The sequence below is a fragment of the Polyodon spathula genome, chromosome 5 (genome assembly GCF_017654505.1).
Source record: "Polyodon spathula isolate WHYD16114869_AA chromosome 5, ASM1765450v1, whole genome shotgun sequence".
Lineage (NCBI taxonomy): Eukaryota > Metazoa > Chordata > Actinopteri > Acipenseriformes > Polyodontidae > Polyodon > Polyodon spathula.
Genome location: NC_054538.1, coordinates 28,838,571 through 28,864,277, shown reverse-complemented (window position 1 = coordinate 28,864,277; position 25,707 = coordinate 28,838,571). Strand labels below are relative to the sequence as shown.

At 36.5% G+C, this 25,707-nt stretch overlaps 2 protein-coding genes across 2 annotated transcripts in view; both read left to right on the top strand.

The window, feature by feature from the left end:
- The window catches only part of LOC121315806, a 51,940-nt gene extending 29,169 nt beyond the window's left edge, over window positions 1–22,771 (top strand). The window contains exon 8 of the mRNA XM_041250248.1: window positions 22,601–22,771. Within this exon, the coding sequence (XP_041106182.1) occupies window positions 22,601–22,608 (8 nt within the window). The 3' untranslated portion in view covers window positions 22,609–22,771. The remainder of the gene's footprint in view (window positions 1–22,600) is intronic.
- Window positions 11,612–19,909, top strand: akap7 (A kinase (PRKA) anchor protein 7). Its single transcript, XM_041250250.1, has 2 exons — window positions 11,612–11,746; window positions 18,006–19,909. The coding sequence occupies exons 1-2, from the start codon at window positions 11,698–11,700 to the stop codon at window positions 18,191–18,193; spliced, it is 237 nt and encodes a 78-aa protein (XP_041106184.1). The 5' UTR covers window positions 11,612–11,697; the 3' UTR covers window positions 18,194–19,909.
- Window positions 22,772–25,707: the final 2,936 nt, after the last annotated feature.

Genomic DNA, 25,707 nt, shown 5'->3' with positions numbered 1-25,707 from the left:
TTAAGATATCCTCTTTACCAGTGGTTTTCAGCCTTTTCATCTCAAGTACCAGTGTTTCCAGCAGGGAACACAAGGTGTACCAGTAACTATGTGCAATCTTAAACGGCTGTTGTAAAACTGAGACCTACCCTATTACAAGCAGGTTTGCAGTGTCTGTACTGAAAAGTGTCTGAAATGGCTAAGCTATACAGCTGATGACTGCAGTTAACTCAGCATGTTTAATTTTTTTGATCATTTTACAAGTGTTATGTATGGAATTGGTGGCCACATCTTTAACTGTGTGCAGTTCACGGAGGAGAGCCAGGGCTGGGATGGGGAGAGGCGGGCAGGTCGAGAGGTGAGGGGGCAGCCGGAGTGGTAGAGTTATCAGGGGAGATTCATGTTTCAATGAGAGCTTAGGAAGTCAAGAGAGAGGTGAGATACAAAGACAGAGATAAAGTGAGCTTTATCAGCTTTATATATTGGCCGTTAAGTGCTTGAACTGCTTGTTTTTTTGTCTCAGAAAGCCTCTGTCACACTCTATTGTCACTATAAAATTATACTTCTAGTGCAGGTCAGCAAATGGCAGACTCTTCACAGGAAGCTACATTTTCTGGAAATGTGTTTCTGATATTATTACAGTGTACAAAATGAAGCTCCAGAACATGGCACTGCAGGTAATGAGGACAAAAACTGTTTTCATACCAATTATTAAATTAAAAGAAAGCAATTAAAATAAACAAATGCATAAGGATAGAACTATATTTCCATTTAGGAGATCTCCACAAACCTCCCAGCTTTCTTTAAAACTATCCAGTGTTTGACTAAGGCATATCTCTGTGCGTCCACCCTTTAGCCGTTGGTAGTGAGACAATGCCCATATGTGGTACCGTGCATGGGCATTACTGTTGTGGAGTGTAATATGTACGTGGCATAGTCATTTTATGATGAAGGTAACAGTAATGTCCACGTTATCACATATATATATATATATATATATATATATATATATATATATATACTTTACGCACATATATTATATATATATATATATATATATATATATAAAATGAGACCTCTGTACTATGAATAGTAGATTGTGGCCCAAATACACATGTCAAACACATATTTTTACATGGGTGTGAAGGGGTTCCAGGTACCTTATGTCCTGCCCCGTGTTTCTTGAAGATACAGAATTGAAAATGTTGACATTTTATTGGCAGTTGTGTTTCAAATAACATTGTGCACAAAATGAAACAAAATCAAAACATTGTTTATTGAAGGTCACTTTAGGTACTGTACTAAGCAAATATATGTGAGTTTAAATATGGTAAGTGTAGATTTTGAAGCAGTAATCCATGTCAGACATGCTAAACCATCTTCTTAGTGCAGTTCGAGGACTTTTTGAAGTCTGCTGACTTTTTGAAGTCTGCAGTTTGGACCCCCTTACTACAACAGTGTGCTGCCTTCCAGGAGCCTCCGTCAAACACCTCACTGAGAACATGGACAGGCTCCTAAAACGAACAGAAGATTACCCGGTAGTAGTCGTCGACTTCGGTACAAACAACATTGGAAGAGACAGACCAAAATCCCTGCAAAACAAATTCAGAGGAAGGAAGGAAACTAAAAGACAAGACCAAAACTGTGGTGTATTCTGGGATACTGCCGGCGCCTTGCAAAGGACCATTTGGACAGCTGGAAATAATTAATCTAAATGCATGGCTGAAGACGTGGTGCACACGGGAAGGCTTCACCTGTCTTGATCATTGGCCCATATTCTACAACACGGACTATCTGTATAGATGGGACGGACTGCACTTAAATAAAAAGGGAACCAATCTACTTGGAGAAAAGATCCTCAAGCAGGTTCAGAAGCATTTAAACTAGAAAGGAAGGGGGGAGAAATCAACAAAAAAACAAAGGAGACTGCATCAAAACAAGGACAACAACTCAGGTAAGACAACCATTAAATGTATTTATCTAAATGCTAGAAGTATCAGAAAAATAAATTTAGAACTTGAAACTACTGCACTAACAAGTAACTATGATGTGATAGATGTTACAGACACTTGGTTGTCTGAGAGTGATGGGGTCGAATATATTATTTGTGGGTAGTCACTGTATAGGAAAGACAGGCAGGACAGAAGAGGTGGAGGGGTAGCGCTATACATAAGAAACAGTCTTGAAGCCCAGGTGTTAAACCTGGACAAAGAAAATAAAGCCGAATCAATATGGGTCAGAATAACGGACAAAAATTCAAAGGGCATAATAATAGGAACATGCTATAGACTGCCAGATTCAGACGGTGAGCAAAATAATCTGTTATACAATGACATTTGAAATGCATGTAGCAAAGGAGAAGACATACTAATGGGGGATTTCAACTTCCCCCATATAAAATGGGAAAACCCGGTGGGTAGCACGACGGACGAAATTGAAATGGTGGAAATGACAAATGACTGCTTCCTAACACAATTTGTCAAGGCACTGACTAGAGGGGAGGCATGCCTTGATTTAGTCTTTTCAAATAACGAAGACAGAATAACTAAAACAGAGGTCAGAGAACCACTGGCAAACTCAGACCACAACATGGTCTCATTTGAAGTGCTTTTTAAAACCCCAAAAGTAATGACTAAAGCTAAGGTTTACAATTTTAGAAAAGCAAACTATGAAGGTATGAAACAGAGACTAACAGAAGTAGATTGGAGTAAAATAGAGAAAACATCCACAGAAAAAGGATGGCTGTTCTTCAAAAATGTAGTATTAGAGGCGCAAAACAATTACATCCCTAAAGTAGACAAATCTAAATGTAAAACTAAATTGCCCAAATGGTTTAATAGATCAATTAAAAAAAATATTCAGCGAAAAAAGGCACTTTACAGAGCATTAAAAAAGGACCAAAAAGAAAGTACACAGAAAGAGTACACAGAACTGCAAACGCAAGTCAAAAAGGAAGTTAGAAAGGCCAAGAGAGAAATAGAAATGAACATTGCTAAGGGAGCTAAAACCAATTCCAAAATGTTTTTCCAATATTACAACAGCAAGTGAACATTCAAAGAGGAGATTAAATGTTTAAGAGATACAAATGGCAAAATCGTAGATGAAGAAAAAAAAATAGCAAATATATTAAATGATTACTTTTCACAAGTTTTTACAAAGGAGGATACGGACAACATGCCCCACATGTCATCCAGTTCCTGTCCAGTTTTAATTAACTTTAGCATAACCGAGGCAGAAGTGTTAAAGGGACTAGGAGCTCTTAAAATAAACAAATCCCCTGGGCCGGATGAGATCCTCCCAATAGTACTCAAAGAAATGAAAGAAGTAATTTACAAACCGCTAACCAAGATCATGCAGCAGTCTCTTGACACAGGGGTGGTACCGACAGACTGGAAAATTGCAAACGTAATACCGATCCACAAAAAGGGAAACAAAACTGAACCAGGTAACTACAGACCAATAAGCCTGACTCCTATTATATGCAAACTTATGGAAACTATAATAAGATCCAAAATGGAAAATTACCTATATGGTAACAGTATCCTGGAAGACAGTCAACATTCATTTTAGGAAAGGGAGATTGTGTCTAACTAACCTGCTTGATTTTTTTGAGGATGCAACATCGATAGTGGATAATTGCAAAGCATATGACATGGTTTATTTAGATTTCCAGAAAGCTTTTGACAAAGTCCCGCATAAAAGAAGAATTCTCAAATTGAACGCAGTAGGATTCAAGGAAACAAGGTACATGGATTAGGGAGTGGTTAACATGTAGGAAACAGAAAGTACTGATAGAGGAGAAACCTCAGAATGGAGTATGGTAACCAGTGGAGTACCACAGGGATCAGTATTAGATCTTCTGCTATTCCTAATCTACATTAATGATTTAGATTCTGGTATAGTAAGCAAATTTGTTAAATTCGCAGACGACACAAAAATAGGAGGAGTGGCAAACACTGTTGCCGCAGCAAAGGTCATTCAAAATGATCTAGACAAGATTCAGAACTGGGCAGACACATGGCAAATGACATTTAATAGAGAAAGGTGTAAGGTACTGCACACAGGAAATAAAAATGTGCATTATAAATATCATATGGGAGTTGGAATCTATGAAAAAGACCTAGGAGTTTTTGTTGACTCAGAAATGTCTTCATCTAGACAATGTGGGGAAGCTATAAAAAAGGCCAAAGTGTTGAATTTAAATCAAGGGAAGTAATGTTAAAACTGTACAATGCATTAGTTCAACCTTATCTTACTCATCAATGTGTTCAGGTCTGGTCACCTTGCTACAAAAAGGATATTGCTACTCTAGAAAGAGTGCAAAGAAGAGCAACCAGAATTATTCCGGGTTTAAAAGGCAAGTCATATGCAGACAGGCTAAAAGAATTGAATCTATTCAGTCTTGAGCAAAGAAGACTACGTGGCGACCTAATTCAAGCATTCAGAATTCTAAAAGGTATTGACAATGTCTACCCAAGGAACTTTTTCGACCTGAAAAAAGAAACAAGGACCAGGGGTCACAAATGGAGATTAGACAAAGGGGCATTCAGAACAGAAAATAGAAGGCACTTTTTTATGCAGAGAATCGTGAGGGTCTGGAATCAACTCCCCAGTAATGTTGTTGAAGCTGACACCCTGGGATCCTTCAAGAAGCTGCTTGATGAGATTCTGGGATCAATGAGCTACTAACAACCAAGATGGGCCGAATGGCCTCCTCTCGTTTGTAAACTTTCCCAAGATGGGCCAAATGGCCTCCTCTCGTTTGTAAACTTTCTTATGTTCTTAAACTGATCGGGAGTTCTGGATTAGCTGGGGGGCGTGCCCTGGGATGCTTTGCACAGCTCTGGGCGATTGCAATGCCATTTGCACACAGACAGGTGCTGTGTGTTTGTTAACATCTACAGAACCCTTTAACTGCAAGACTGGCCAGTGAAGGCGATTGTCCAGCCAGGACCATCGGAACGGCCCGGAGTCACTGGGAGGCCAGGACTTCGGAAGCAACAGAACAGAAGTAGGTCAGTTTTGGGGATGTTGATCCCAACACAGCATAGAGAGGGTTACTGTAGAGTAGTAGGTTCCTGGAGCAGGACTTTCCTTGTAGTGGGGCAACATTTTATTTTTAGCTTTGTTTTGTTTTCTCTATTAAGTGTGACACTAGGTTTTCCATTGCTGGTATCCTAGTGTCAGTACTGTGTTGAAAATAAATCTGTGCGCCTGAGTGGTGTTTCAACACCAATGCTCTGTGTCTGTGTCGGTATTTTCCAGTGACTACCCACTCAATAACACTGCCAATAAAAAAAGTTATATATATATATATATATATATATATATATATATATATATATATATATATATATATATATATATATATATATATATATATATATGGAAAATATTTATGTATTTTTTTATGCAGTAAAGTTTTTGGTGGTGAGTGTTGACTGCAAACAGATAATTGGAATCATGGAATCCTTGCCTCATTCTACAATTCTGTTTTACAGTGAGTCAGACTATTACAAAATTGCTCTTGTTTCTCCATCAGTTGGGCTAATCTACTTTCATAACCATGTAGTCCACTTTAAACAGCATGGACAGCAGAGAGATTTCTGAGCCAGTTCTACACATTACTTTGTTTTTTTGTGGATACGTTTTAGTAGAGTCAACCATTTCTGTAAAGCAGCTCTGTGACCAATGTTGCTGCACTGTCAGCATCTCATATCTCAGAAACCATGTTGAGACACAGATTTCACAGATGCATGCGTCAGCAAACACTTGCCCAGATTTACTGTTGTTTTGTGATAAACTTCCTTGGAAAGGAACATAATCATGAACCAACCTTTAGATTACAGTATGATTAAAAGGAAAGCTGATGTCCAGGTCCTTTTAATAATAAATATTTGCCTTCAGCTCTTATTTTGGTAAGAACATCAGGGTACAGATAATTTCTTGTGTTGCACAACTCAATGCTTTAATGTTGATGTTGTGTGAAAGAAATTTGGCAACAGCTTGATCGTAAATTATTGTAGATGTTACTTTCTAGAAGTCTGTTTGTAATAAAGTGCAGCCTAGTAGTTCAGCCTTATGGTAGTTTGATGAAAAACAGGTCAAGTTAAAAAGTTTAAGATCTTTAAAATGTTCTTTACAGTACGACTTGGTACTTCAATTGACCTCTGCAAAAAGTTAAACTAAAGAAAAAATGAACCGCATAAACAGGTAGCTTATTGTAGATGTTTTTTTTGTGACATCACAGTCTCTTACCCTAGCATGTTGAATTGGCTTTTATAAATTATTCGACTTAAGTTCCTTGATAACTTAATAGCACTTAATATTTTATTTAGCGTCCTTAAAAGCAATTGTCGTAGAGTGCTTCACAGAACAAAGATAAATACAACAAAAACAATAACACATAAAAACATAAACAGAAAAAAAGGAATCATAAAAATGCCTTTTTAAAAAAGTAAGTTTTTAAGCTACATTTGAAAACACTCAAAAGTTGCTGAATCCCTGATCTCTAATGGAATAGAGTTCCACAGTTTTGGGGCATAGCAACAGAAAGTCCTGTCGCCCATATCACGCAGGCGAGCAGAAGGGACACACAACAGTCTAAGATCGGTGGAGCGGAGGTTGCGAGTGGTTGTGTAAAAGGTTAAAAGATCTGACAAGTAAAGCGGACCCAGCCCGTGGAGAGCCTTGTAGGTCAGTTAAAATCCACTCGAAACCTAACAGGCAGCCAAGGCCTCCAACACAGGTGTAATGTGATCCCTAGAGCGTGACCTGGACAAAATTCTAAAGAAAACAAATGCATGAACCAATTTTTCAGCCGCAGATAGGTCGAAGCCTAGCTATATTTCTGAGATGAAAAAATTAAACCATGACAGTATTCAACACATGTGGTTCAAAGGTTAACCCAGGATCAAAAATCACACCCACATTTTTCATTTTAGATCTGAACTCAAGCATGGTACCAACAACTGACAAATTCACAGCATTGATTTTACACATGATTTTACAGTAACGTGAAAATGTATTTGTCCCCGTCCTGATTTTCTGAATTTTTGCATATTTTTGACACTGAATGTTATCAGCTCTTCAACCAAAATCTAACAGTAGATAAAAGGCACCCTGAGTGAACAAATCACACAAAATGTTGATACTTATTTCACTTATTTATTAAAGAAAGTTACGCAACACCCAATGCCCCTGTGTGAAAAAGTAATCATCCCCTTAGACTTAGCAACAATAATTGCAACAAAACACTTTCTGTAGTTATTGATCAGTCTCTCACAGTGCCGTGGAGGAATTTTTGCCCACTCCTTCATGCAGAACTGCTTCAACTCAGTGACATTTGTGGGTTTTCCACCATAAATTGCTTGTTTCAGGTCCTGCCACAACATCTCAATGGGGTTTAGGTCTGGACTTTGACTAGGCCATTCCAAAACTTTACATTTCTTGTTCTTCAACCATTCTAAGGTAGACTTGCTTGTGTGTTTCGGATCATTGTCTTGCTGCATGACCCAGCTGCACTTCAGTTGCAGCTCACGGACGTCATGGCCTGACATTATCCTGTACAATTCTCTGATACAGAGCAAAATTCATGGTTCCTTCAGTGATGGCAAGTCGTCCAGGTCCTGATGCAGCAAAGCATCCCCAAATCATGACACTACCACCACCATGCTTGACCGTTGGTATGAGGTTCTTACTGTGGAATGCAGTGTTTGGTTTTTGCCAGACATAATGGGGCCCATGTTGGCCGAAAAGTTCCACTTTTGACTCATCTGTCCATAGAACATTGTTCCAGAACTCTTGAGGATCATCCTGGTGCTTTTTGGCAAACTTGAGATGAGCATTCATGTTCTTCTTAGTGAGCAGTGGTTTCCGCCTTGCTACTCTGCCGTGAATCTCATTTTTGCCCAGTGTCTTTCTGATGGTGGAGTCATGAACCTTAGCCAAGGCGTGAGAGGCCTGCAGATCCCTGGATGTTGTTCTATGGTTCTTTGTGTCTTCCTGGATGATTTTACACCTTGCTGTTGGAGAGATTTTGGCAAGAGTGCCACTCCTGGGAAGATTCACTACTGTCCCAAACTTTCTCCATTTGGACAATATGTCTCTGATTTGGTGAAGCCCCTGAGCCTTAGAAATGGCTTTGTAACCCTTTCCAGGCTGATAAGCATCAACAACTTTTTTTACGAGGTCTTCAGGAATTTCTTTTGATTGTGGCATGATGTGCTTCTAGAAACTGTGTGCTGACAACTTCACTCTGATGGTAAGGGCCAAAGTTAGTCAGAATTATATTGGGCAGGGCTGGCCCAAATCAAGCCTGATTGTTAACCAAAGTATTCAAACAGCTGACTGTAATTATCGCTTTAATTGGGTTGAGTTAACTAGGGGGGTAATAACTTTTTCACACCTGAAGAGTGCATGTTTGATTACCTTGCACACCAAACAAATGAAAAAAGCACCAAACTTTGGTGTTATTTTTTTCTCTCAGACTCCCTGTATATACTATTACAACCCACAAAAAGATCTGACCAAATTCAATGTGAAAAAAATGCAGAAAATCAGACAGGGGGCAAATACTTTTTTCACGGCACTGTAGTTGATGGGAAGTACCTAACAGCATATCCTCAGTCTTATTATTACTTATTATTAGGTGTCAAAAATTTTGCAACATCCAACTTTTTATATCGGAGATACAGGCAGTAAGAACAGCAGCAGCAGCATCAATATCAGGTTTAGAATGAATATAGATTTGAGTGTCATCTGCATAAAAATGATAATTCAGGCCATGTGATCTTAGTATGTGGCCAAGGGGAAACGTGTAAATACTAAATAACAGGGGGCCTTGAGGGACACCAGATATTACTGACCCAACCTTAGAACTAAACCCACCCAGGGATATTAATTGTTGGTGCCCTGTTAGATAAGAGTTCAACCATTTAAAGGCAGTGCCAGAGATACCAAATAAACACTAATCTGTCAAGAAGAATCTCATGATTTGCAGTGGGTAATGCAGCACTAAGATTCAAAAGAATGAATATTGATAAAGTAGGTCTTTAAGGCTGAAATACCTTATCCTATACTTATGCCTTATTCATATTTACCTTTATATATTAAATTAAATTGGGTTATTATACTAACCGTTTCTCTGAATAAAGCAGCCCCCTACTGAATAAGATTCTAAGCTGCTTTCAATGATTTTCACTTCCATGTTTTTGTAACAGGAAATTAAAAATATGAATCGACTGTGAGGAGAATGAAAAAACAGCACTTTTAGCAGAGATTCATGCCACTTCATGGCCGCAGGAAAAAAAGAATAACTTATACTGGTTACATTTTTATTATTATCACACTTAAATACAGAAGAGTTTTGCCAAACTTTCACTTATTTGATAGGCACACTGAAAAACCCAAGAACAAATTACAAGCTAGAATTAGGACAGAATGTGCCCCTGACAACTGGACTATGACCTAGATACCTAGAGTGAAATAATGACTGTGTGTCAGGCCAGTAGCGGATCTCAATTCATGCATGCTCTTTAATAATGTTTTCTTATTATTTGTTTATTAGCAGACTCCCTTACCCAGGACGACTTACAGTTGTATACAAAAAAAGCATATCAAGAATTACAGTACAATTATATCATTCATTGTTTATTAATCACCATGTAGGAAAAAACACACACCCACACACACACACACCCACACACACACACACACACACACACACACACACACACACACACACACACACACACACACACACCCTGATCTGAAGGCCAGGGCTGTAAATAGCAGAACCCACATAAACCTTTGACACCCCTTTCTGCTAAATCAGCTAAATTATGTAAATGTGTTCAAAAGCATTTTTTTTCTGTTGCCCAAGGCAGCCATATTTACCAGCATTAAAGAACATTTATGTATTTATTTAGTCTCTCTAAGTAGCAATTTTATCACTTGTAAATCACCAAAATGTATATAATGTCGGTGAACACAATTAATCCAAATATTGGGTTTGTATCTACAGTCTTCTATGTGATGACAAAGCCATCCAAATTAGTAGACTGCTTATTTGTAATGTGTGTTTTTTTTATTATTGAAGACACCAGTAGAATACAATGTAATACTGCCCTGTTGTGGCAATGTTGCCCTGCCCCTGTGTATTTCTATGTTGTATGTAGTGTGTTAATGTTGTTTATGTATAAAATCCACAGGGTATAAGTATGAGTTACGAGCACAAGTGTTTAAAATGTATATTTGTATTTAGGCACGAGGATTGCACAGCACTTCACGTGCAGGTAAAATAATATGCGAGCACGGGGAATTGCACTTTTATTAATTCATGTGCAGTTGTACCGAGACTCCAATTGAATGATTGATTAGCAATCGAGTCTCGGTACAGCTGCATAAAAGTAGCATGTTTTTACTCACTCTGGGTTGTGTGTTCGTGAGTGGAGAACAGGTGTGAAGAGGAGGTAAAAACTAAAGATTAACGATTGCTAAGTGCTGGCTTACAACCAGCACGATACTTGTTTGTTTGTTTGTCTGTCTCCCTGTTCGTTTTGGCTACTGTGCTGTTTTATTTTACAAAGTGTTTTTCGTTTGTTCAACCTTTTATTTTCTGTTTATTGATTAAAATGCGCAATAGCACAATTCACATTTCACCTGGCAGTGCTGAGTGTTTCTTCCGGGTCTGACATCACCACACACGCCATCCTGTTACACCTGTATAAAGTTAAACAAAACAAAACCAAAAAAAATCATAGGAATAATGGGTCATGGGTATAAGGGTTTAAGTTGATCAATATAGCAAGCCATTAATTGAAAATGATACGTGGTTTGTCACCAATATTCGACTGGCATGTTTAAGATATTAGGGGCCATCTTTTCAAAGCGTTTACTCTAGTGTGTACTATTTTTTGAAAGGAGAAAATTCAATAGTAATGTACAAAACTGAGAGCAAACAACTTCAAAGTACTTAAGACAGCTCCATTTAAATCTAGAATTGCTTACTTTATCTGGTATCCCAAAATGGGTGGTATCTCTCTTATAGCTCATGTAGAACACTGCTGCTAGAATTCTGACTAAAATCAGAAAAATTCACAAATGATCCCTGTTTTGAGCTGTGCACAAACAAGCTACTTCCTGCACATAGTACGACAATAATATTTGTTAATGTTATGTTTTTTAAAAGTGGACCGCTTTTCCAAAAATTGTAATTTTAAAATACTGATTAGTTTCACACCCAAATTAGTAATTTCCATAAATGAGCTGCATACATAAATACAAAAGGTGTTACTGTAATTATACACCTTGACTGTATCCGTGTGTGCATCCATTAGCATTTCCTGTAACATTTAAAACATTTCGTTTTACTGGAATTAAAGAGCAAATAATATTAAATTGATCTGTTATACTAGAACAGCGCATCTGCTGTTACTGTAGTATCACACTGTTATACATGTATTCTAGATAAGAGTGCATTGGTAATGAGTAACGTATATGGCTTGGGAGCTGTTTCTCACTGTCCATCCTACTGCAAATTCCAAGAGGCAGCAAGACTGGGGGGCGGAGCTACTCTGCTCACTGTAGCCTCTAGTCCCCCTGTTCTCTGTCACAGTAGAAAGAAGCACTGCTGAGGTCTGAGTGCGGCTGGATTTGTGCAAAGCTGCTTGCCAAGGGAAAGGAAGAAAGGAAGCGTAAAAATAATTGCAGAGTGTCATGGGACAGTTGTGCTGCTTCCCTTTCCCAAGAACCGAGGAGAGACTCTGTAAGTGATTTTAATGCTGTTGTGTTCAGATCCAGCTTGTACAGCACTGCTGGTGTTCAACTAGAGAGAGTGTATGGCATTGATAAATGCACTGGCTTGAATTTAGTCATCAGGTTTAATCCAATATCTGTCAGTATGAAAGTCCCCATCGGTGCATGTAGGAGTAAAATGTTTGTATTCTTGATCTATGAATATTTGTTATTGCTGAACTCTTGATTTTCTTTAGTGAACATATTAACGTACACCATCTTAACCATCCTGCTCTTTTATTTTATTATATTTAATGATTAAAAACAACTACCGTTTTCTAAAATAATATTCTCTGTAGAGCCGATTTGCTATCACTTAGTCTTACTGACAGAGAATGATTGAATAACATAATACTGAAATCTTATTTTAATGGCTACTACTTGAAGACTGATAAATTGCAGTGGGGCAAGCTGTGTCTGTTGATGTACCTGAAACTATTCATGCATTTTTTGGTCTTCATTGTTACATTGAGACATGTTTTAGATGAAGAATTATTTGCAGAGAGTATAAATACAAACTAATTAGATGCCAACAGCCTTTTGTGTTTTCAGAAACTGGGAACTAATTCTCTCCTATTGATTCAGCTGGGTCAAAGTCTGACAAATTGTAAATTATAGCGTTATAGCCCTGCCTCTCTCAAACTGAAATAGAAATGGGTACTTTAACCACGGAATGTACCTGCACAGCTGGTTTATATATGATAAGATCTGATATATATATATATATATATATATATATATATATATATATATATATATATATATATATATATATATATATATATATGACTATCTATACATATAATGTCGTTACAATTGAGGGATATTCATATTTAACTTGAGGACATACTGAAATACAAGGTTCTTGCTTAACTTGATTAGAAAGTTGGATTGTAGAATTCATGATTAGTTAAGAAATCTAAGTTGATGTAAAATAAAACAAAAAGAAACAAATAGCTTAAAGTGTTTGTATGTAATAGATTGCTGATTGTGTGCGATTGCAGTATGACATCACAGCCAATCCCGGTACACAGACCTGAAATTCTGGCAGGGTTGCATGATTTTTGTTAAAAAACAAATGTTTCTTCAAACAAATTGATAAGTTGTAAAGCAACCTGCTTGCTTATTGCACAACATGATTCACTGCCTACACTACATAATGTGAGCATTTGAAATGGGGTTGCAGAATGTAATTTACTGACAGGAAAATTAATATGAAAATCAATCAACCAAAACTGTTTCTAATGCAAGAACTACACAAACTTCAGAGACATTTAACGTGCTGTATGCAGTGTATAGGCCTACTAGTGTAAAACTCCAAAACAGAACTGAATGCAAATTCTGATAGCATAGTAAATCAGCAGAAATACTACTGGAGAGTATTTACCAATGTTAAAACTGTTTTTTTTTTTTGTTTTTTTTAAATAGCATCTTTAAAAAATTCGATTTTTTAAATTTACAACAGAAAAGGTCACAGAAAAGCAATGTGAAAAAATAGCCACCCACACAGTTAGAACATTGATTTTACAGAATTATACTATACCATAGCAAAACATGAAAATCAATACATTTACAGTAGCTTTTATTTATTATTTAGAAGATAGTCTAAATTGTACCAAATACAAAGCTACTGTATTGTAAACCAATCTGGAAAAGTAATTTCAAATCCAATAAATTTTTTTTTTTTTTTTTTTTTTTTGGACTGGAACACAGGCGCGAGTTATACGGGCCCGTGGGGCCTGTGCTCCACCAATATTCAGGAACGTGGGCCCTGCTCCACCAGTGTATTGAGCTTTTTGATGTGAATAGTATTTATATTCACAGATAAAAAATATTAGCTTGGGGGGCATGCTTAGCTTTTGGGAGCTGTTGCTTGTGACTTCAGGTTTAAGGATACACGAACGCAGCGTGAAAAAAACCTTGAAAAAAATCGCTCTGCACCATTGCATCATTTGAAAGGCGTCCATATGTGTGCCTGAGGAAAAGAAAATCACGCAGCTTCAATTCAGCAGGTAGTTTGAGGTGTGATTGTGTTTAAAACTTCAGACTACACTTGAATATTTTCTAGTCTTTAAAAATGAATTGTTTAATATAAAATATGTACAATATGGTAGTGTTTTAAAATACTTTTTGTCGCCTTAAAACAAAAGTTACAAATGGCCTAAGTTATATGCAGTCCACCATTATTATACATAATTTATTGTTAGTTATTTATTTTATTCTTAAGCTTTTTATGGGACTGTAATTGAAATTCATTATTTTGTATGTGTACTATATCATTTATTTCATTTTCTGTCTATGTTGTTGCTTTAAAGTCACTTGACTGAAGTATTGTTTACTATTGAGCGCCATTTGTGCCAAAACTATCCAGCCATTAATTTGTCAATTTATGAATTGGTCAATTTGTCCAGCAATTCGTCCATAAATATGTCAGTTCATACAGTAATTCATAAACATATTTCTTAATTCATCTAATAATTAATTAATTAATGTGTCAATTCATTAATACTAAAGGCTTTACGGACCTGTAAATTTCCAATCAACCAGACAAACTTCCCAACAACTAGACAAACTTCCAACTGTCAATCTCGCACTTTGCCAAAAACACTGCAACCTTTCTAGCCAATGGGAGCACTCACTAATATGAAAATCCAGCCTTCCTCAAAACTGCTTCAACCAATAATATTGCAGTTTATTAAAAGGGCATTTCAAAAGATATTCTATTTAACAAGATACTCGACTCTGCTGATTGTCAGTGGAGACTTCCGTCTCACTGAGAGCAAAGCGTTGTGGTATACACAGACAGCTCGGCAAAAACAATTCAATGGACAATCTGGAGGCGTAAGAAAAAATGCATTGAACTTTTGAAGTAGATTTCACATTTGCCCAAGGCCTTTTGAAGAAAACGGCAACATTAGCAAATTATGACAATATGTAATTATTATGAAAAATGATATTTTGTGAGCGCTGTCCTGTTCTGCGGCGCATGTGCAGTAAATACAGTTACTACTGATCGCACGCGTCATCAATGATAACACTATGTAATACAATTTTTGTTCCTGGGTAGTAAGTGTTATTTCCTAATTGCTTATGCCTGAAAAGTATAGAAAATGGCTATTATTCCCCACAAACTTTGCTGACCAGGACAGTGATATTTCAAAATATCACTATTTCCAATGGGAAAACGGGAAATGTAAATACAGTATAATTGTAAATCTCGAAAAACTACTCACTTCTAAATCTTTTGTAGTCATTTTTGTATTACTTTAGTATAAATACATGTTAATGTGGATTCATATGTTGTTTTTTTCTGACTTTATGTGAACGAAAAGACACACTTTTTCCCGTTTTCACATTGGAAATAGTGATATTTTGAAATATCACTGTCCTGGTCACAAAAGCAAAGTCTGTGGGGAATAATAGCCATTTTCTATGCTTTTCAGGCATAAGCAATTAGGAAATAACACTTACTACCCAGGAACAAAAAAAAAAAAATTGTTACACGGTGTAATATCTATTAACAGCTTCCGGAAGCGGGTAACGGGAAATTTAAAAGCTATGTCATATCAGATATATTTTATTACTATTTTTGTGTATGTTAATTATTTGTGAAATCATTTTATTACAAATATATGGATGAAAATGACCTTTTTTTCTTTTACCTACTTTGTCCAAGTAGCTACCGGTAGTTTGTTTACTGTACTGTATTGCTGTGTCTTGATAATATTTTATGTTGTAATGTTATGTATTTCTAAAGTAACCAGTGTTACAGGACTGTTTTAAATGATTTAAATAATGTTTCTTTAGAGCAATGTTTTTGTGCAATTGCCAACGATCGGGACAGTGCTCAGAGAATAGCATTTTTCATAATAACTATGTATTGTCATAATTTGCTAATTTTGCCGATTTTTTTAAAAGGCCTTGGGCAAGTGTGAAATCTACTTCAAAAGTTTTGTGCATTTTTTTGTTTTTAACATGGCGAACCAGCAACATTTCTTACGCCTCCATTGACTGTCCATATAATTTTTTTTTTATCTAACTCTCTATATACCACAATACTTTGCGCGCAGTGAGACTGAAGGCTCCATTGAAAATCAGCGGTCGAGTATCTTGTTAAATAGGGTATCTTTTGAAAAGCCCTTCTAATAAACTGCAATATTATTGGCTGAAGCAGTTTTGAGTGAGACTGGATTTTCATTGGTAAAAATATTAGTGTGTGCTCCCATTGGCTAGAAAGGTTGCAGTGTTTTCGGCACAGTGGCAGTTGGAAGTTTATCAGCTTATTGGGAAGTTTGTCTGTTTTATTGGAAATTTGCTGGTCCGTACAGCAAATTTATTAGATGAATAAATTAGTTATTAGATGAATTAACACATACATTTATGAATTACTGTATGAGCTGACATATTTATGGATGAATTGCTGAACAAATTGACAAACAAATTGACAAACAGATTGACAAATTAATGGCTGAATAGTTTTGGCACAAATGGCGCTCCATAGTTTATACTGCTTGCTCTTTTGAAATGAAATGCTGGCTTAATCATTTAAAGTTTAAATGCAGTGTTTAGGTGGCCAGAGCAGCAACTCAGAGAATTTTGTCAGGTTACCTGGAAACAATCAGAACATTGCAAAAGTAGGGGGTACTTTTTTGTTTTGATTTTAGGAAGTTTTTGCTTTTGTGGGTTATGGATCTATCAACAGTTGGTTGTTACTGTATTCAGCAGAGCTTTGTCGTTTATCCTCTAATATTCCATTTTATAGAACAGTGTACTCCAACTCAGTATTGTCATATGTAAGCAATAATATATACTATATATAAAATAAAATAGATAGTTGAGTACAACCACAATACATTTTTTTCTTACGGTAGTGGTTTTATGCAATATAGAGAAACCATTAAACGTTTTACTGTTTCCAATCCATCAATACGATAGTTACATTTTATTTTTTTATTTTTTTTATTGGACTGCAAGTATAGGGGGCGGAACTCTGACCACTGGGCACCACCAAAAATTATACAAACCAGGCGCCTATGCATGGGAATATCACTTGTGCTTGTAGTATGGCTTCCCTTAACTGCATTCAATATCCCCGAAAGAGACCACCCTGAAATGATCATTTCTTTTTTTTCCTAGTTCATGGAGAACAAACATAAGAAAGTTTACATGCTTTGGCTATAGAATTAACAAATTTTGCTTCAACTTTGCTTCGCTTACTTTGACGACTTATACAATTGAATTACATAACGTATTATGGCGAAAAGATTTCTAAGGGGGTATATAAATACGAAAAACAGACAAATTTAAAAATGTGACATTTTGAAATTTAACATTGTACTAATTGTACATATGATGATATGGATACCGGTAGCCTTTTCCATCTGAAAAGGTTATAGTAAAACATCTAAGAAACATAATGTAAAACAATTTATGATCTTTTCTATGATTTAATACAGTGCAAAAGTTCACGTTTTCAAGTTTCCCCCAAATAGGCACTATATGTGTGTGTACACTACACATATATATATATATATATAATATATATATATATATATATATATATATAGTACACGGATGTCGCTTTACATGTATACTGTATTTGCATCCTGAGCCATTTGGGGAAAAAAAGGCATAATGGTGCAGTAGTGATGTCAAAATGGCATATTCGTCTACAAGATTATACTTGAGCTTTGACCCATTTTTGACTCCTGTGTAACCCAAGCCACTTTCAAATACAAAGTGTTGTTTTAAATCATTCGACAACACGCTCAATTCTTGGCTTTTAGGCACTTTTAACAAATCAGTCTCTGTGAGGATTTATAATTATCCTCCACCAACGGGAGCACCAAACAAGTGAGCAAGACAAATAATCTTCGACTCTAACAGAGACTAAGAAAGAAGGAAAAAAATGCATACACCATTGAAAACATTTTCCTTAAAAATAAGTTAGATTTTGCAGTTCATTATCTACCCAGTTTTATTTGCTGTTCCTGAATTATCAAAAAGACAATGATATTTAGTTTTTTTAATACTGACTTAATTTACAAATATTTATTAAATTAATTTGCAATTTGAACATTAACACCTGTTTATTATCTTTTTTATTATATACTAATATCCATGTATTGTAACAAATAATAGATGGGTTTCAGTGAGTTAAAGTGCATCTGAAGCTTGACTGTTACCATGGTAATGTGTTTAATTGACCTCTTGTCTGTTGTGACGTGTAGGTGAAAAGCATGTGTTTGAGCCTGATGATGCTGAACTAGTGAGCCTCAGTAAGAGACTGGTGGAGAATGCTGTCCTCAAAGCTGTGCAGCAGTACCTGGAGGAGACTCAGCTGAACAAACACAGGCATGCTGATGTTAGCCCATCTGAGACTGAGGAAAACCTTAATGACAATGAACACAGAAAGTGAACTTTGTAGCAGAAGTCTCCTGGAGCCTTAAGAATGAAGGCTGAAGGAGTGTGTTCAGAGTTTCAAGATTACAGGATTCAAAACAGCACAATAACAAGCAATACTGTGGAGGTCTTCAATGTTTCCTTTAAAAAAATTCAAATCCATCACTTTGCCACTAGCACTGCCACAGTGTAATAACGAGTTACAGAAGCCTCTCTAATTAACCTCAGATTGCTGTGTGGTTATGTGCACTGTTAGTATTTATGCACTCTCCAAAGAGCTGATACCAGTATCTTTATCTCTCCCTCTTTACCGAATCTTTCATGCCAATTTTAAACCTGGTTTTCTATGTCATAGAATTGGGTTTGTTAATTTTTACACTTCTTCTCCTTGATGGCTACTGGCATAAAAGAATATTAAATGATATGCTATCAGTGTAACGAGGACTGTGCTGTCTTGAAAATGTCAAGACCCAGCTCTTACTGAAAAGAGAAAAGAGATTTTTGAAGAGCAGACAGGCTCTTTGTTGAGCTGATTGGGATGGAAATTCGGGGAGATTATAGAAGTCCTGCGGTATCAGGAAATACAGATCAGGCTGTGTGACTGCTTGCCCCTTGTACTGACGGCAAGAAACGCACATTGGCAAACAGCTACGTTTTACTACAGATATTCTCTGTCCTGGATTTCTGTCCATCTAATTTTATACGTGCAGGTTGACATGTGCAAACTATGCAGTTAAAATGTTGCTGTGAAAAATGTTTCCATCAAATCTTTTTTTTTTTCTTTTTCTTTACAGTAAATATACGCTACCATTAGAACTAAATTGCTAACTGACACAAATCAGTTTATAAAGTATAGGTTTACACTATGGTAGGCGGGCAGCCAAAATAACATCATTACTTTTAATTGTAAGTTTTCAATGTAAGCACATTGTATCGTCTTTTTCCTTCAGGGGGGAAAGCATGATACAGTCTTCATTAGGAAGGCTTTGAATACAGAAACTGTGAGTCTATTGAAGCAGCTCACTTGGATAAAAGAGATATTGTGCAACCAGCAACACAGGATAGAATCCACAGAGAGATGGCTGCAGCCGGAGCTCAGCCCCATCACCAGCAGGCAGACTAACTTCATTGAAGAAATTTGCTCTTCACACATCTAAAGGCTGGAACAGAATGTAATCATTTAGCACACGGGGTATAGCAAAGCAATTATGCCCTATATATTATTGGATATTCTAATTTCAAAGTGTCTCCAGAATGTTAGTGTGTGTGTGTGAATTATAATTTTTTTCTTTCAGTTTCTAATCATTGTGTTTTTGGTTTTCCCCTCAAATGTGTAAATCCTCGCACATTTTATATTTTAGTTGTATAGACATGCCTAAATGGGATTTTTTTATCCCCCCCTCGTTCCACCTTGCACTTGCCTTTATGTATTAATGTAATTTGAGTCACATTAAATCATGCTGATACCATATTGAAAAAAAGATGTGCATTTGCATATACCATGTATTTTAAATGTACAGTATATGTATAATAATTTTGAAAGCTTTACAGTGCAGAGAACAAAAATCCAATAACAAAGTGTTATATTTTTGTCTCAAGTTTCATGTTTAGATACATACTTTGATCAGAGTTCACATTTGCAGCTGAATGCAAATTCATAATAAAAGGTATGTTTTACCAGTTAATCTTCATGTCAGAGCAATGACTGAAATAAAACTGAAAACCAAGAATATCATTTAGTTCAATACTTTATAACAAGGGATTGTCCCAGAATAGTTGCACACATTGTCTTTGAGAGTAAAGCTTAATGGGTTTTTATCCCAGCATTTTTATAATGTTTAAATAAAGCTAGACTTTTATTTTTAGTCTATTCTTTCATCACAAAATAAACTCCCTTATGAAAACAAAACATCAGCTCCCACTGTTAATACAAGGAGATAGCTGGCATAATTTCTAATGAGTAAGCGTGCCAGCACTGTTAATGTGCCAGTGTCTGCAATCCTATTGGGCAGGTACAGCAGTTTAACCAACATGGAGCATTGGGCATATTCCGAGGGAGAAATCCTTGATTGATAATGTACTGAAGGAACAAGAACAGGGAGTAGGTTCTCGGCTGTCAGTGCCTGTTGTTTTTACTATAGATCCTTCCATCTAAGCTGATGTCACTACATAGCAAGCCATTGTTACCATTCTACTGTAGGTGCCAGTCCTGGCAAGCAATACTGTAGTAGTTTGTTGCTATGTGCTTTAACAGTCTTCACTGTCTGTTGAAAAAAATTGTTTAAAACTTCATAGATGACCACTTATTTTCCCCCAATAGGAGCACTTTCAAGATGTTTCAATATACATGATTAGTTTAAAAAAAAACAGCAAAAAAACTGTGTTTTGTTTGGATCTTTTCCATTAACCTCCACACACTTTCTGGTCTGTTCATGAGCTATTTGCCATGCTGTCAGTTTAGACCTGGGAAATATAACCTGCAGTGTATGCGTCTTGTGCATTGTGTACAGTGGACATAATTGGATGATACTGATACACGAACTTGCAGCCATTAAGTTTATCTAATGTTTAAATTACTGCACAGCGTAAGAGTGGACTCCAACCATATAATACTATGGCAACAACTATTGCTTTGGACTTTCAACCCAAGCAAATGCTTCTGTTACTGGGTCTTTTCTTATCAGTAGCAGTGTTTTGATAAACAGGCTTGAAACTTAAAAATTAAGAGGCAATTGATATGTACAGGTTGTGGAGCAATGCAATCAGGGTAGAAACCCATGGCATGTATTGTGCTTCATGCATCACTTGCATTTACTAAATTCGGTCATTAGGAATGGTCATCTTATCAATCTAGTCATGCAGAATTGTTACGAGACTGCTGCTTCAACTTCATCTATTACATGTTCTAGCAAACAGAATTCTGTGCACATCGAGGAGGGAGCTGCTTTCTGTTCATTGCAGCTTAATAGCACCCTTATGTGACATAACTAGTCCATTTCTGGAAGCTACTTATAAAGTGGGCACCAGTGTGGTAGGTCCCATTTTGTAACCTTAGCTTTTAGTTTTTTCTCACTTTCTGCCAGCAGTAACTGAGTACGTGAATGACTACCGCGAAGGGTTATTTTAGAATTTTGAAAAATTTGAGTGTGTGAATGGCCAAGTGCCAGAGGTATTGGCACAGAGAATAAGTTCAAGGCCAATACGATAGTTTGGCAACAAAAAATAGGTGATCTTATTTACATATTTACAGTCAGGTTACTGTGAGGGTGGGTGGTGGTACAGAAATTAATGTCAAACATAATAAATAAAAAAAAAAAAATCAAACACTGATATACAAAATGCAGACTCAATATGGAAATAATTATGCAGCTCTAAAAGACCTCAAATGTGTTTGTTGGTGGGGTTTATTATTATTATTATTATTATTATTATTATTATTATTATTATTATTATTATTAATGAAAATCCATGTGATTTACTCAAATAAATCATTCTTCTTTAAAAAAGATTCAGAATTGACCTTGTCTTTTTTATTTGTAAATTACATTAATGTTTTGTTGTACTTTGAGTTTGAATTTAGAATTTAGAATTTTTTCATAATTCATAAAGCGTTTGTTCCTGTATGACAGAACTAAGGAAGCAAAACTGTGCCATTTAAGTTATTGTTTCTGTATTTGAAAAAAAAAAAATGCTTCTTACTTAATTGAGTACTCCACCAGTAATGTAGTATGAAAAATATAGTATTAAATAACTAGAATTTAGATTTCAGGTGCCTATACTTTTCTAAATGGCAAAAGATTGATAAAAAAAAAAAAGATAAAGGTTAAAGACTCATAAACTAAACTCAAACGATTATTATTATTATTATTATTATTATTATTATTATTATTATTATTATTATTATTATTATTATTATTATTTTTTTTTTTTTGATTTGGATGCTGTCCTGAACCAAGGCTACCATAATAAGCACAGCTGAATTGGATAAGGTTTTCATTAACAGCATTGGTTTATGTCTGTCTATAACAAAGCAATTTAGTAAATAAGATTAGCTTTCAAAATAGGCTGGGTTATTAATTGAGGCCAGGTTTAAAATATTATTTTGGAGGAACCATAGGTGTACTGGAAAATGTTCCTTATCTCATCTTTGTGCAACACTTGTGTCATTTATAATAATGCAGTTACATTGGAACTAACTTTGGTTCATAATATAGGGGTCCCTTTTCATTATAAAGTGATGTTATTCTTTAATGTAAGTGGAATTTATGAATGAAATAGAGATGTCTTTTTAAACCTTTATGTATGTTTTAACTTGCCCTAAAACTTATATCCAGCACAAATGGAATAATCCAGAACCTCTGGGTGTAGTTACCATTTACAGTTTTAATATATGTACATTTTATCTGCCCTCTTGGTACTCTAGAAGTGTAAATGCTGTTAAGCTAAAGGTTATGGCATCAGACTTCACCCAGCTACCTCTCCTCCTCCTCTCCTTACACCCCAACCCAACCTCTCTGCTTCACCTGCACTAGAAGACTAGCTGTACCTCCTCTACACTCCCCTGCCCTCAGAGACCGCTCCCTCTCCACCCTCGCCCCGCAGTGGTGGAATGACCTTCCTACGGATGTCAGGACTGCCCAGTCCCTGACCACCTTCCGGTGACTCCTCAAGACACACCTCTTCAGACAACACCTGTTAAACTGAACTCTTCCCTTCTGGACAATATAGCACTCTGCCTTTAATACACTTTAACTTGCACTTATCTGCTCCCTATTTTACTGTATTTAATCCTGTACTTAACCCAATCTGTAGTATTTTGTATTTCACTTGCGCTCCTATCTAACCCTGATGTAACTATCAACACTGTTATCTGCTCTTGAACTGCCCCGATATCAAATCGTACTGTGTTTTGTATTTACTCTTATTAGGACTGAAGTCATTGTATTTTTTATCTTGCTCTTAATTGTACTGTAATTCTTGATATGTATTTTTTTGTATACAACTGTAAGTCACCCTGGGTAAGGGTGTCTGCTAAGAAATTAATAATAATAATAATAATAATAATAATAATAATAATAATAAGATTGTATTCTTATTGTAGACATTGAAAAGGTGACATTAAGCAATTTAATTATATAACTTTTTTTTTCCCTAAAACTTACACATTGTACATGTTATATTGACTACTGTCGGGTACAGTTTGCTATTCTTGTACGGGCGAAGCAAACTTGTATTAAAATTCAACCAAAACATGTTTTCTTTTACTAGAAGCAAGAGCTTCCATGTTCAGGTTGACTGCATCTGTAGCTATTACTGTGGCAAGTCCCAATATAATAAAAATAAGACAAAGAACAGAATAATAAACCAAGGGCTGCAGGTACATAGTTATTTTTCCATTGGGAAACGCAGGCCCCATTCTCATACAAGTAGAGACAGTTGACATATAAATCTACTTGGAACAACAAAAAATAAAGCAAGGAAAATATAACAAAGTTTCATGTTTTGTTTTTATTAAAATTGCTTTATGTATTACACAGGAAATAAATTTCCTGAAAAAATATGTGGATTTGTGACATGGTTATATATTACACTTGACATTGTAGTTCTGCTTCTTCCCTCCAGTTGTCAAGATAACACCCTGGTCAATAACTATCAGAGTTATGTTGAGTGAATGTGACTTCAAGATCATCCTTTCAGCACCAAACCCTCCAAACAATCGAGCCTCATGGAATTGTACAGATGCCTGAAACTGCCAGATACTGTATTACAAGAAAAAAACAAACAGAACTTGAACATTATTTTACTTTTTTAAACCACTACCCACTCTAAACCACAGCATTTTTCTGAACTATTATCTGCCATTTAGGGGCTGTAATAACTTTAGTTACTAACTACATATATTTAAATGAGGAGTTCAATAAAGCAACCACGAATAATATTACCTTTGCCCAATAAAATGCTATGAAGAGTCATTAATTTAAAGCTCTTGGAAAGTTTTCTAATAGCTAAAATTAGAGTGTGCAAACAGGAGAAGCTGTTCTGCCACTCTCTTCTCCTGTTCTTCTGCCTGGTTCTCCTCTTACCTCTCCAATCGCACGTACTGGGTATCCTGACATGGCTCACACTGTCTCTTGCTCAGTCCTGGGACCCCTCCTGTTTTCACTCTACACCCACTCCCTGGGTTCCCTCATCTCCTCCCATGGCTTCTCATGTCATCTCTATGCTGATGATTCCCAGATCTTCCTCTCCTTTCCACCCTCTGACTTCCACATCTCCTCCTGTATCTGTTCCTGTTTTTCGGCCATCTCCTGGATGCACTCGCGTTATCTTAAACACAGTCTCTCCAATTCAGACCGTTTCCTCCCCCACCACTGATCTCTCTATTTCTCATCCACCAAGAACCTCAGTTTCACCCTTGACCCCTTCCTCTCCTACTCTCAGCACATCTCTACTCTGGCATGCTCCTGTGGCTTCTTCCTCAGCAACATACGTAGAATTTGCCTCTTCTTCACTGACTACTGTACACAACTCCTAGTTCAGGCCCTGGTACTGTCCAGCCTTGACTACTGCAACGCCCTCCTGGCCGGTCTCCATTCTTCCACTATCCGTTCACTCCAGCTCATCCAAAACTGCTCACCCTGCCTTTTCCCTTCCTCACTTCTCCCATGCTACTCCGCTGCTCCTCTGGCTCCACTGGCTCCCTATCGCCGCTTGCATCCAATTTAAAATTACTGTTCTTGCCTATTGCTGTGTCGACCTTTCTACACCCTCTTACCTCCAAACTATTATTTCTCCCTACACCCCCTCTCGCCCCATCCGCTCCTCTGCCACTGGCAGATTAGCTGTACCCTCCCTCTGCTCCCCTACTTCCAGAGCCTGCTCCTTCTCCACCCTTGCCCCTCAGTGGTGGAACAACCTACCCACGGATATCAGGACTGCTCAGTCCCTGACCACCTTCCGGCGCTCTCAAATGTAATTATTTACTATAATTTTTATTTTCTCATTAGAACTTGCTGTTACTTATCACTGATTTCCATAACAAGGTAAGAAACTTGGCATTTTTTTTTTTTTTATATGAAAGCAAATGTGAGGCCTACATTCTCAATTGTTATTTAAAATGTACCAATTTCTCCACCTGATAATTTACCCTGAAATAACATCTTGATTATACATATTTAAAACATGTCACCCTTTGACTTTCATTAAATCCCCATCAATTATATGGGCATTAGATTTAAACTCAGCATTTGTAATTATTTTCTTTAACCCTTGTTCAAACAAGCTTCAGTCTACTTACATTGTACTTTTTGAAAAAAACAATTGCTGGCAATGATATTTAGGTCTTCATCTGTTTTTAGTGCAGAGTTACTTACAATAATGTCTCATCTGAAAGAAAGCACAAAGAGGTTAAGGGACTAGTTTGGGGACACACAATGAGTTGGGCTTTGAACTGGGTACCTCCTGGTTACAGGCCTTTAACCACTGGACCACACAGCCTCCACTTTGTGATGGTGAATGTCACACACACTG

What these genes read in the sequence shown, in the direction of transcription:
- akap7 (XM_041250250.1), top strand. Translation starts at nt 11,698, where the DNA reads ATGGGACAGTTGTGCTGCTTCCCTTTCCCAAGAACCGAGGAGAGACTC. An exon ending in AAGAACCGAGGAGAGACTCT is followed by an intron (nt 11,747 to 18,005) that starts GTAAGTGATTTT and finishes TGTGACGTGTAG; the next exon opens with GTGAAAAGCATGTGTTTGAG.